We start from the raw sequence: 14,113 nt of genomic DNA on the forward strand, positions 1-14,113 counted from the left end.
GGTGGTTGGTTCAAATCCCGGTGTCCCATATGGTCCCCCGTGCCTGCCAGGAGCTATTTCTGAGCAGACAGCCAGGAGTAACCCCTGAGCACCGCCGGGTGTGGCCCAAAAACCAAAAAAAAAAAAAAAAAAAAGAATATCTTCATAGGGGCCAGAGTGGTGGCGCTAGAGGTAAGGCGTCTGCCTTGCAAGCGCTATCCTAGGACGGACTGAGGTGGTTCGACCCATCGGCATCCCGTTTGGTCCCCAAGCCAGGAGCAATTTCTGAGCGCATAGACAGGATTAACCCCTGAGCATCAGCTGGTGTGGCCCAAAAAAATAAATAAAAGATAAATAAATAAATAATATTTTCATAATAACATAACAGTTGTGCATAATACACATAATCTACTAGATATACTATTTACTACTAACATTATAAGATCTCATAAACTTCATGAAGATATGTTTATTATAAATTATTTATTTAACCATTTCAAGAAGTAATTATATTTATATAGATTTGTAAACATAAAAGTATTGAGGTAAAATTTTTATTATGAGTTTCTAGTGCCAAATGCTTCAAGTCCTTAAGAAAATTTTATTGAGTGTCACAGTTTACAATAGTATTTAATTTGCTCTTTTATAGTGGGATGCCAAGGATCAAACTGCTGTCCGTCCTAGACTAGCATGGTCAAGGCAGATGCCTTACCACCTACACCACCACTCCAACCCCCAAAAAATGTATTTTAATAATTCTTCTTGATTCAGTCATCTGCAAGGAAAAAAGATGGATTATGATGTCACATTTATAGCCTTCCTCATAATTATGATAACAAGATAAACATGTGTGGCTCAAACACTAACAAAATAAAAATCAGAGAGTTTTGAGTGTAATATTTTTTTTTTTTTTTTTTTTTTTTTTTTTTTTTTTGTGACTTAAGACTTTATTGCAGGTCTGGTCCGGGTGAGTCCAGCATCCTGCACCTGTAACAGTCTGGAATCTACACTCAAGGCCGCAGCTCAAGCCAAATCCTCCTCCTTCCTTCCCTGCTTGCGCTCTGGCACTGTGACGGCAGCACAGGAGTCGCTGAGCAGTGCTGACCTGGGTCAGAACAGTCCCAAAGCTAGGGGAATCATGCACTGGCTCAGCAACCTCCCCAGGCCCAGTGGGCAGTGAGTTAGGAAGGCGGATGCTCCTCCTCCCGAATGCTCCGGTACTTGGCCATGTCCTCGGGGAACACCTTGGACAGCTCCTGGATCAGCAGGCTCTTGAATTTCTTCATGGTGTCAATCTTGCCCTTGACCTGCTCGTTCTTGGCCAGTGCCCGCTCCAGGCACTCCTTGGTGTAGAGCTGGGGATTCCGGCCTTGGTCAATGTACTCAAACACTTCTAAAGGCACAGTGATGTCATGTAGCTGCTGTCTGCATTTATCAATGTCCTGCAGGCCAGTGACGATGAAATTCAGCTTCTGGTTGAGCCCCGCCTGGCTGCTGGGCTGGAAGTCGCTGACGATGATGCCGAGCTGCCGGATGTTCTCCACGAACTTCTCCAGGTGCTCCTCCAGGTGGTCGAACTTCTCCGCCATGGCCGCGGGCGCTCCGGGCGGCTCCCGCCCCGCCGCTGAGTGTAATATTTTAACTTTTATAATTATTTACTATTTTAGGTCTGTTGAAATTAATTACTTAGTAATAACTTTTTATATTATGTAGTAACTAACTTTATTGGGAACCATTTTATTGTCTGGTAAATATTTAGCCATATTATGAAGTCATATAGAATAGTAGACTCTATATTTAGAAAAACTAAGACTATACCCATATTGAAGGTTTAATTAATATGTCTTGGCTAAGAAATATCTAAATGTTTATCCTCATTTTATTAGAAATCATATTTATTATAGCCAGTTGGCACTTAAATATTTATTTTCTGTTTTGCAAGAAAAGTCATCACACTCTCATATTTTTTTCCAACCTAGAACTCTACATTAAGAGCTAACTTTCAGGACAAACATATTTATCTCAGAGAACCTACAATACAAAGAACATATGAAAGACAAAAGTTTTCTTATAAGGACAAGGCTAATTTGTCACAAATAAATTTTCCTTTTTATAGTTTTAATAGCATCCATTGGAAATTGGATTTTCATACTATCAAGAAACTAGTGATTGCATAATGAAAACTTATTAAATAATATATTTAAGAGGTCAACATTATAACCACATAAACAAGATGTTTTTGTATGTCTTTAAGGAAAGTAAACTTCAATTACTTACAAGGTTAGTGATAGAAGACTTAAAACTATTATTTAAAAGGATATATAAGCCTTAGACACATAAGTGATATAAAAGTCAGAGCTGGAGAGATAGCATGGAGATAAAAGCATTTGCCTTTCATGCTGAAGGTCAGGTCGGTGGTTCGAATCCTGGTATCCTATATGGTCCCCTGTGCCTGCCGGGGGCAGTTTCTGAGCATAGAGCCAGGAGTTACCTCTGAGCACTGCCGAGTGTGTGTGACCCAAAAACCAAAAACCAAAAAAAAAAAAAAAAAGGTAAAGAAAAAGAAAAAGAAGTGATATAAAAGTCAAGGAGAATTACACAGTTAAAAGTCTGTGTACTCTTTTGTAAATTATCACAGAAAGCTCTAATAAGACTTTTATGATTGATTTACACACATCTTTATTTTCGATCAATTTTCAATGTGATAGGTGAACTTGAAGCTTTGTTCTTTTAAAAAAAAGGTATTTCTTTAAGAATCTCTGAGAAGTGGTTGACTTAGCTTGACTTTGATTATGAATTCCTGAATATGAGTAAATTTTGAATAAATACATTTTAAAGTTCCTTCAGGTAATGAAAATCATAAAAACATTAAGAGAATGCAAGTGACATTTGTCAATATGATTTAATTCTGAATTTTCTTTCTGTGCTTTACATTGTATTGGAACACTATTTTAAGACTGTTTAACTAAATGAAACAAAGTTTCTGCACTTTTCAGAAACAAGTGCTAGTGGGGAAGGCATAATTAATGAATTATAAAACAATATAGACATTGTTTGAATACATCATCAAATCACAAATTTTATATGACATGACATGTAATAGTTAAAAATTCTTATTTGATAGTAAGTCATTTTAATATTTAACCAAAAATATTAATATCTTCAATCAGTGAAAGAGGTCTGGTGTCATCTCCAATGCTCCTAAGCCAACGATGTGAGAGGTTTCAATTGCTGGACATGGTAAGTACTACTTGGGATTAGAAAACATTTTGTTTTTTTATGTTCATTACAATTAAGTACAAATTATTTTAGATTTTAGAAGCTATATTCTATTAAATTAAAACTTACTTGGTGTTTTCTTTTTTTAAATTTTTTTTTAATTATGAGAACAAAGATGCAAAGAAAGAGGACAAGGTAAAGTTACAGTGTTAGGACAATCACTTAAAACATAATTCTCAGATGAAGTCCCCTTGCTGATATCTTAACTTTGAACTTTCAGCCAAAGAACATTAAGGTAAATAAAACAGAATCCATGTACAATTACTTTGTCCCTCAAGTCCCCAGATTGTAACACATTATAATATTTCTTAACAGCACACAAGGCAATCTAAAGCCATAAAACTTACATAACTCCTTAAACATTAGAGGCATAGTATCTTTTACATTTCCATGTACATGCATATTAGCTTAAGTTAACCTCAAATTTTAAGTGGTTTTTTTTTTTTAGCATTAGAGTCAAAGGAGCACAGTAAAAACAGTGTTAGAGTGGCAATTGTTGTTTGCATAGGCCCACCAAAATATGAGGGGAATGGAAAGGAATACCCTTGGCCCAAATACAAAGAGACCCGAACCCTGAAGTTTCCTGGCATAAGACCAACTCTAGGCTCTAGGCAAGCTAGATTGTCCAATCCAAGACATTGTCTGTAGTGCCACCACACTTTTATTTTTCACACAGTCTCTGTTGTTGGTATCATGTTTCTGTATTAAATATCCTGGAATCTGCATATCCTACATTGAAGTCAGGATGTGAGGTGTCTTCTCGTTTCACCTCACCATTAAAGGGCAATGCAGAGAGCCCTGTCCTGTAAGCAGCTCGTTGTTGTTAAGTCTTCTTAGTTTAAGGAAAGTCTCTTTTGAGCAGGTCAATGTCTGAGCAGTGGTAGGGTCTTCCGTGGTAGAGGATTGCTTCCAGGTGATATTATAGACAAACCTGGATGTTTCGTGGATGGCTTCCTTGGTTCAGGGGTGAATGGAAAATGCCCTTTCTTGTGAGACCTGTGCCAGGTCGTTATGCCAATGTTCAAGGTGTAAGGTCCCTTTGCACCAAAGATTTGTGTGTTCTAATCTCTATTAGATAGGATCTTATTTGTATGTATAGTATTTTCCCATTTTAATGTGCCTATGCAAAAAAGGAGCAATGCCACGTGGCGTTATTGGCGCATATGGGGGCTAAAAGAACAAGTCCAACAATCCCCATGACATGGTTCAATCATTAGCATTAAACTGGGGGACTCTTTCACCATAAATTCCTTGTTAAACAGCTCATAAAGAGAATATAAAAAGTGGTTAGAATCATCACTGTATAAGAGGATATTTAGTAAGACTTATAGCTGTCAGAGAAAAAAAACACAAAATTTTTGAAATAAATACGTGTCCATTTTATGTCTTTTGAAACAGTTCGGGGTTGTCACACACAATGCACGGCTTTGGTCGGTGATAAGGATTGCACAGTACTGAAGTTAAAAAGAATAATATGGGTTAGTGATGTTTTTGGGGGGGTGAGAGATTTAGGGAGTAAAATGAGCTTTGTAGGGGTGTGGGAAAGGGCAGAATACAAAATGGACATTCTGGATATGCAAAACGTAACATAGAGATAAGGAATACTCTTAATACATGCAGTGCACTAGCCCCCACGCGCGATTTTTCCATATGTGGACTGGTCAGAAATTGCCCGTGACAAACTTAGCACAACCGAGCAAATCTCAGCACACCCCAAGTTAAGACCCACCATTTCTGGCCTCCTGGGCTGCCACCCCAGAAGGCCTGGAAGCCGGGGGCAGAAGAGGGGAAGGCTGGGGCCTATCAAGGCTCCCAGCATACCCAAGTTAGGGAGAAGGCCTTCCACATGGGGTCTCCCAAACCCCATGCGGCTAGAGCTAGCCTCCAGCTCAAGAGAGGATGGATAGAGAGCAGGAAGCGAGGATCTGCCGGCCCTACACCCTGTGCCCTTCCCATCCTAGAGCTGGGAGAAGGGCCGGGAAAGCTTGGGACCCCATCCAGGAGGGACCCCCCCCCACACCCACCTTGTCTGGCCGCCTGGGCTGCCACCCCAGAAGGCCTGGAGGCCCCGGGCAGAAGAGGGGAAGGCTGGGGGCCTATCAAGGCTCCCAGCATACCCAAGTTAGGGACAAGGCCTTCCACATGGGGTCTCCCAAACCCCATGCAGCTAGAACTAGCCTCCAGCTCAAGAGAGGATGGATAGAGAGCCAGAAGCCAGGATCTGCCCGCCCTACACCCTATGCCCTTCCCACCCTAGAGCTGGGAGAAGGGCAGAGAAAGCTTGGGACCCCAACCAGAAGGGACCCCCTCGACACCCACCTTATCTGACCGCCTGGGCTGCCACCCCAAAAGGCCTGGGGCCGGGGGCAGAAGAGGAGAAGGCTGGGGGCCTATCAAGGCTCCCAGCATACCCAAGTTAGGGAGAAGGCCTTCCACATGGGGTCTCCCAAACCCCATGCGGCTAAAGCTAGCCTCCAGCTCAAGAGAGGATGGATAGAGAGCCAGAAGCCAGGATCTGCCCACTCTAAACCCTGTGCCCTCCTCACCCTAGAGCTGGGAGAAGGGTGGGGAAAGCTTGGGACCCCATCCAGGAGGGACCCTCCCAGACACCCACCTTGTCTGGCCTCCTGGGCTGCCACCCCAGAAGGCCTGGAGGCCAGGGGCAGAAGAGGGGAAGGCTGGGGGCCTATCAAGGCTCCCAGCACACCCAAGTTAGGGAGAAGGCCTTCCACATGGGGTTTCCCAAACCCCATGCTGCTAGGGCTAGCCTCCAGCTCAAGAGAGGATGGATAGAGCTGGTGTTTTCTTTTTTTTTTCTTTTTGTGGTTTTTGGGTCACACCCGGCAGTGCTCAGGCGTTATTCTTGGCTCCAGGCTCAGAAATTGCTCCTGGCAGGCACAGGGGACCATATGGGATGCCAGGATTTGAACCGAAGACCTCCTGCATGAAAGGCAAACGCCTTACCTCCATGCTATCTCTCCGGCCCCACTTGATGTTTTCTAATGCATTGTCCCATTTTTAATGATTGATAATAAATGGTCAAATAAGCCAAATTCTGTACTGATAGTACTGAGACAACCAGAGTCATTTCCAGCAGTGCATGGGAGCTTTCAGAACTGCAGCCACTCAATGTTATACAGGTATCATGTAATGACAAGGATCAAACTTGGGTCCTTATGAATACAAGAAATTCATCCCTGACCACTGGGCTGTCTTCCCCAAAACATGTATTTTTTTTATTAAAATATTTTTTTATTTAAACACCTTGATTACATACATGATTGTGTTTGGGTTTTAGTCATAAAAGGAACACAACCCATCACCAGTGCAACATTCCCATCACCAGAGTCCCAAATCTCCCTCCTCCCCACCCAACCCCCGCCTGTACTCTATACAGGCTCTACATTTCCCTCATACATTCTCAATATTAGGACAGTTCAAAATGTAGTTATTTCTCTAACTAAACTCATCACTCTTTGTGGTGAGCTTCCTGAGGTGAGCTGGAACTTCCAGCTCTTTTCTCTTTTGTGTCTGAAAGTTATTATTGCAAGAATGTCTTTCATTTTTCTTAAAACCCATAGATGAGTGAGACCATTCTGCGTTTTTCTCTCTCTCTCTGACTTATTTCACTCAGCATAATAGATTTCGTGTACATCCATGTATAGGAAAATTTCATGACTTCATCTCTCCTGACAGCTGCATAATATTCCATTGTGTATATGTACCACAGTTTCTTTAGCCATTCGTCTGTTGAAGGGCATCTTGGTTGTTTCCAGAGTCTTGCTATGGTAAATAGTGCTGCAATGAATATAGGTGTAAGGAAGGGATTTTTGTATTGTATTTTTGTGTTCTTAGGGTATATTCCTAGGAGTGGTATAGCTGGGTCATATGGGAGCTCGATTTCCAGTTTTTGGAGGAATCTCCATATTGCTTTCCATAAAGGTTGAACTAGACGGCATTCCCACCAGCAGTGGATAAGGGTTCCTCTCTCTCCACATCCCCGCCAGCACTGTTTGTTCTCATTCTTTGTGGTGTGTGCCATTCTCTGTGGTGTGAGGTGGTATCTCATTGTTGTTTTGATTTGCATCTCCCTGATGATTAGTGATGTGGAGCATTTCTTCATGTGTCTTTTGGCCATTTGTATTTCTTCTTTGTCAAAGTGTCTGTTCATTTCTTCTCCCCATCTTTTGATGGGATTAGATGTTTTTTTCTTGTAAATTTCTGTCAGTGCCTTGTATATTTTGGAAAATAGCCCCTTGTCTGATGGGTATTGGGTGAATAGATTCTCCCACTCAGTGGGTGGCTCTTGTATCCTGGGCACTATTTCCTTTGAGGTGCAGAAGCTTCTCAACTTAATATATTCCCATCTGTTAATCTCTGTTTTCACTTGCTTGGAGAGTGCAGTTTCCTCCTTGAAGATGCCTGTAGTCTCAATGTCCTGGAGAGTTTTGCCTATGTGTTGTTCTATATATCTTATGGTTTGGGGTCTGATATCGAGGTCTTTAATCCATTTGGATTTTACCTTCGTACATGATGTTAGCTGGGGGTCTAAGTTCAATTTTTTGCAAGTGGCTAGCCAGTTGTACCAACACCACTTGTTGAAGAGGCTTTCCTTGCTCCATTTAGGATTTCCTGCACCTTTATCGAAAATTAGGTGATTGTATGTCTGGGGAACATTTTCTGAGTATTCAAGCCTATTCCACTGATCTGAGAGTCTGTCCTTATTCCAATACCATGCTGTTTTGATAACTATTGCTTTGTAGTAAAGTTTAAAGTTGGGGAAAGTAATTCCTCCCATATTCTTTTTCCCAATGATTGCTTTAGCTATTATAGGGTGTTTATTGTTCCAAACAAATTTCAAAAGTGCCTGATCCACTTCTTTGAAGAATGTCATAGGTATCTTTAGAGGGATAGCGTTGAATCTGTATAACGCCTTGGGGAGTATTGCCATTTTGATGATGTTAATCCTGCCAATCCATGAGCAGGGTATGAGCACTTGAGCACATTTCCACGTGTCCTCTCTTATTTCTTGGAGCAGACTTTTATAGTTTTCTTTGTATAGGTCCTTCACATTTTTAGTCAAGTTGATTCCAAGATATTTGAGTTTGTGTGGCACTATTGTGAATGGGGTTGTTTTCTTAATGTCCATTTCTTCCTTATTACTATTGGTGTATAGAAAGGCCATTGATTTTTGTATGCTAATTTTGTAGCCTGCCACCTTGCTATATGAGTCTATTGTTTCTAGAAGCTTTTTGGTAGAGTCTTTAGGGTTTTCTAAGTAGAGCATCATGTCATCTGCAAACAGTGAGAGCTTGACTTCTTCCTTTCCTATCTGATTCCCTTGATATCTTTTTCTTGCCTAATCGCTATAGCAAGTACTTCCAGTGCTATGTTGAATAGGAGTGGTGAGAGAGGATAGCCTTGTCTTGTGCCAGAATTTAGAGGGTCTCTTTTGGTTGGTAGTCTTCGAGCATGCAGGATTTGATCACATATATTCTTTAGCTCTGGGAGTTTCTCTTTAATGATGTTCTTGACCGTTGATTCTTCCTGGAAATTTTCTTCCTGGGTCTCTGGGACTCCAATGATTCTTAAGTTGTTTCTGTTGATCTTATCATAGACCTCTATTTTCATCTGTTCCCATTCTTTGACTAATTTTTCCATTGTCTGTTCATTTGTTTTAATTTTTTTTCCAATCTCTCCTGTTGTATGGAATTGTTATGCATCTCATCTTCCACAGCACCAAGTCTATTCTCAGCTTCTGATACCCTGTCCCAGAGCTTATCCATTTTGTCATTCACTTCATTTACTGATTTTTTCAGGCCTGTTAGTTGACATGTTATTTCAGTTTGGAGTTTTGTGATTTCTGTCTTCATATTTTCTTGATTCTTATTAGTGTTCTGTTCTACTCTATTCATGGTTTCTTTGAGTTCTTTGAGCATATTCCATATTGCTACTCTAAAGTCCTTATATGAGAGATTGATTAGTTGGTTGGTCGTTAACTGGTCATCAGAATTGTCATCTTCATTCTCTATGTCTGATGCTGGCCTGCGTTGTTTCCCCATTGTCACACTTGTATTGTGGGTTTTTCTATGTGTTGTGGTGGTATTCATTGGTTATATGATGCAGGCAACACACTTCTCTGGCTCCGCCCTTTCTGGATGGGCCGACTTGCCTCCAAGGTAGGGGAGTCCTCCGTGGATGAAGCCTCACACAGGATCAAATCTTAGGCCCGAGCACGAAGCAGAGTAGACAGTCTGGAGAGAAATTCTTGCTTCTGTGATCCAGCACAGTTCTTTGTGTGGTTTTTTTCTTCTTGTGATGGTGTTCTTTTTTTAGAAAGAGCGCATGGCTGCGTAGCGAAGTGAAGCTAAGTGCCTTCTGTAGCCTCTTTTCAGCCCACTCTCAGGAGGTTCATGCAACAGGATAGCAGAGAGACACACACAGGCAGCACTCACAGTTTTTCACAGTCGGGCCCCACTGGTCAGGCGTAGTTTTCACTCGCTCGCTGGGCAGCTTCAGAATGCTGTATTTTGGGGGTTCACTTCCCAGGACTCTGAGGGGAGTCACTGGCTCGCTTGGTAGCTTCCGAATGTAGTTTCTTTGGGGTTCGCTTCCCAGGGCTCTGAGGAGAGCTTCCAGAGTTCAGGAAAGACAGAGAAAGGTAGAACAGGGCTCCCTTCAGGTGCTCAGTTTCTGGCTCGCTGGGTAGCTTCCAAATGTAGTTTCTTTGGGGTTCACTTCCCAGGGCTCTGAGGAGAGCTTCCAGAGTTCAGAAAAGACAGAGAAGGGTAGGACAGGGCTCCCTTCAGGTGCTCAGTTTCCTCAGAAGAATCACAGCCGGGTGGAGACTCTGCAGGTAGAGCAATCAGCACTCTGCCTGGAAACCCTCACATCCAGCCATTTCTTACTCACTCACTGGCCTATTTTTTTTATTTAAATACCAGAAGTGCAGAAACCCAATGAAGTAAAAATATTGAGCCAGAATCAAAAGTACAATCCAACCTTCTATTTACCTAATATTACCAAATAGGTCAAAATTTTAATTAATTAATTATTATTATTGTTTGTGGGGAAAACAGTCAATTGTGTTCAAGATATACCTGTGGCTTTGTGCTCAATGATCATCTCTGGCACTACTTAAGGTTTATAAGTTGAGAGAAGATGCAATTAAAATTGGCAGCATGCAAGGTAAAAGCTTTAATCCCTGTACTATCTTTCTGGCCCCAGAGGTCACTATCTAAAAAATTATTTAGAAACAATATATGATATAAGCATACAAATAATATCAAAAAAGGAAGAGTTTAAAAGATAACAGGCTATGAATAGTATAAGCAAAAGGACAACAATGAGGTTGAAAATTAATAGATATCAAAGATTAAAGCAAAATTAAAATCTTATACTGAAATCAAAGCAGCAAAAAATACTTTAAAGAATAAAGAATTCCGTTAAGTGAATTGTTTTGATTTATATTTTCTATTTTTCTTGTCCATTTGTTCAGAAATTATCAAGAACAATGAAACTTTCCAAGCATTATTATGTTTATTTACAAACTTTGCATATTCACATTTTAAATAGTTTAAAAACAAATTAGAAATTCAGAAGAAAAGTCCCTAATTAGGGGCCGGAGAGATAGCATGGAGGTAGGGCATTTGCCTTGCATGCAGAAGGATGGTGGTTTGAATTTCGGCATCCCATATGGTCCCCCTAGCCTGCCAGGAGCAATTTCTGAGCATAGAGCAGGAGGAACCCCTAAGCGCTGCTGGGTGTGACCCAAAAACCAACAAGAACAACAAAAAAGAAAAGTACCTAATTAAAATTCTTTCAAACAAGAGGAAAATAGAGAACATAAATACTATTATAAATTATATATACATATATATAAATTATATGTAAATAAACCAGAAATTGATGTTTGTACAATTTAGTCCACAAAATTAGGTAGATTAAGCTCAAGAATTCTTAAGAAAAGTGGTAGCTTTCTGGTAGAATAGAAATTACAATTACTAAAAACAGGTAATAGGCATATGCACCAAAAACATTTTGTTTTTTAATGTTCATTAAAACTGAGTACAAAATTATTTTAGATTTTAGAAGCTATATTCTATTAACTTATTACTTACTTGGCTTTTTTTAATGCCTTGTTCATTTTTTAATGATTCATAAAAATGGTCAAATAAGCCAAATACTGTACATGCTACTGTGTAATGAGGCCTATCAGGCAGGGGGAATATTGCTCATCATGATATTAAAATTAAATGTAGCATTTTTAAAATTCTTGACATAAATAAAGAAGTTATTTCTCTGGACCACTGCTCTTTCCATAAACTCAATGTTCTGTATAAGTCATTGTCATAGGATATATTTTATTTTGAAGCAACCCAGTCATATTCCCCTATAAATAAGTACCAATTCCAGTATCATTTATCTGAAAATTATGTCTTGTAAGGTTTTTCTATGTTAAAGAAGCTGGTAGGAGGGGGCTTCGTTTAGATCCAATAAATTATACTCATACTCTTTTTATATACTCTTTTATTTAGATATCTAGGTGATGATGTCTTTAGTTTAAAGGTTAGTTGATACCATACTGTGTATATTTATATTTCTTTCAAAGTGTGACTCATACTATTTATTTAGAATTTTCACAGAAATATTCTTGAGAGAAAAACTGAATAAAAAAGTTAATAAAGATAATGAGAAAATTGATGTTTGTGTTAGTAAACACATATATCACTTGATGGAAGTATCCTCCTGTATGATGATTGACAATGTTTTCAAAACTTCATTAGAAAGCAATGAGTCATACATGCAAATAGACACTATAAAAATATAAAGCAGAGAAGTCTACCATTAGACAGTATTCTACTAATTGTTCCTTCTTTATTTCTTAGTCCATTATATCCACAAGATAAATGAGAGAAATAGGTATATTTATAACAGAAGAAAGATTATATAAAACTATGGCTTGTCTAAGAAATGGCTTAACAGCATGTTGGTCCCAGAATTCAAATTTTATACTTGATAAATATAAACTCATTCAATTTAAAATATGACTCCTGCTGAGGACTTGTACAACCAGAATATTAAATAGGTTATTAACTGAAAACTTCAAAATATTAAAAATATACATTCAAGACATCATATTGAAATTCTAATCATTCTCATTAAACAGCATTTAATGTCCAGTATAAAGAGAATTTGCTGAATCCCAACGGAGAGAAATTTGCCACAGTTTATTTGCTCACCTTTTTTAAAAATCAAATCACAGCCTTCTCTCTCCTTCCTCCCCATCACCAGGGTTATTCCTGGATACCTGCTCAGGGTTCCAGCAATTGGGTTCCAGCAATTTAAAAGAGACCCCAGGCTTCCTTGTTCCTGCAAGGGGCTGGGAGGGGACTTGTGAACTTTCAACTTCCAGCAATTAGGAAGCAAATGCCTCTCGGGGAGTCGAAAGCTTCAGCAGGCAACAAGGGAAGGACATGGCTTCATTTGCTCTTCTCTTGTCCAAATCACAGACCAAAGTGTTGTCTCAGAAACAACACCCTCCCTCTTGACTGTTTCTAAAACATAAAAGGGACACGTGTATCTCCTTTGTATATCTCAGATGTATTCCCTTAACATCTATAATTCTTTTCGAACATCCTCATATAGTGACAATTTTGCCCACTGCACTTGTTATTTGATTGTTTGATTTTTTTCCCCCCTTTGAGTTCTGTTTTATAAGCAATACTGTTAGAAGAGTATCTTTATAGATTTCAAGTTTGAGCCAAGTTACGGGGAATGTTGGACTTTATTTGTCGGCCCCCAGATGCACCAACAATATCTTGTGGCATTGCTTCTCTTTTGCATAGGCACATTAAAATGGGAAAATAATACATATGTAAACAAGTTCTTATCTAATAGAGATGGGAACACAAATTTGGTAATGTAATTAGGCCTTTTACCCTGAACATTGGCATAATGATTTGGCTTAGGCCTCAGAAGAATGGGCATCGCCCACACACACCTCAACAATGGATACCATCTATGGAAACAACCACAATTGTCTAACATTACCAGGATCCAAGCCTCTACCAGAGAAGACCTACCACTGCTTTGGCATCAACTTACTCCAAAGAGTGCTCCCAACACCCAGACGACTCAGCAACAGTCTGCATGCAGGGCAGATCCTTTTGCATTTAATGGTATGCTGAAACTAGAGGATGCTCCACATCAGCCTGACATCGATGAAAGAAATGCACAGAATTCAGAGTCTTTAAATATAAGAATCTGATACCAACAATAGCTAAAGTGTGAAAAAGTTTCACCAGGACCACGGAGAATGACTCGGGTTTGATGGACTGGTATGCCTGGAACCCAGAGTCGGTCTTATGCCAATAAACTTCTGGGGTGAGGCCTTTTTGTAATCAAGCCAAGGATTTTTTTCCATTTTCTCCATTTTTCTGGACCTATGCAAACAACAGTGATTGCCACTATCACACCTTTACTATATTTTTTTACTCTTATCCTTTAAGGAAAAAAAATACTACTTACTGAACTTAAAAACAAATAACTGTAGTAGAATGCCTGTCTTGAATACAGGCAGGGGATGGGAAGGGGGAAGGGGTAATGTTACACTGGTGAAGGGGGGTGTTCTGGTTATGACTGTAACCCAACTATGATCATGTTACTTAAATAAAAAAAATATTAAAAAAAGTTCTCTTTGAAAAAAAAATCAAATCAAATATACAATGTTTAGTATGTCTTGATTATAAAACAAAAAAGTCATTGATGTTTTGGAGAACTGATAAATAGGAAATTTAAATAAATCACAATAATTTTATTGTTATAAATGACAACTTAATATATGTTAGAGTTC

General features: G+C 39.5%; 1 protein-coding gene across 1 annotated transcript; it reads right to left on the reverse strand.

Annotated features, from left to right (window-relative positions):
- Window positions 1-884: 884 nt before the first annotated feature.
- On the reverse strand, window positions 885-1,598 carry LOC126008266 (mediator of RNA polymerase II transcription subunit 10). Its single transcript, XM_049772795.1, has one exon. The coding sequence runs from the start codon at window positions 1,566-1,568 to the stop codon at window positions 1,161-1,163; it is 408 nt and encodes a 135-aa protein (XP_049628752.1). The 5' UTR covers window positions 1,569-1,598; the 3' UTR covers window positions 885-1,160.
- Window positions 1,599-14,113: the final 12,515 nt, after the last annotated feature.

This window comes from Suncus etruscus, chromosome 1 (assembly GCF_024139225.1).
Source record: "Suncus etruscus isolate mSunEtr1 chromosome 1, mSunEtr1.pri.cur, whole genome shotgun sequence".
Lineage (NCBI taxonomy): Eukaryota > Metazoa > Chordata > Mammalia > Eulipotyphla > Soricidae > Suncus > Suncus etruscus.

Excerpts from the sequence above, each read along its gene's own strand:
- LOC126008266 (XM_049772795.1), bottom strand. The coding sequence starts at position 1,568 with ATGGCGGAGAAGTTCGACCACCTGGAGGAGCACCTGGAGAAGTTCGTG.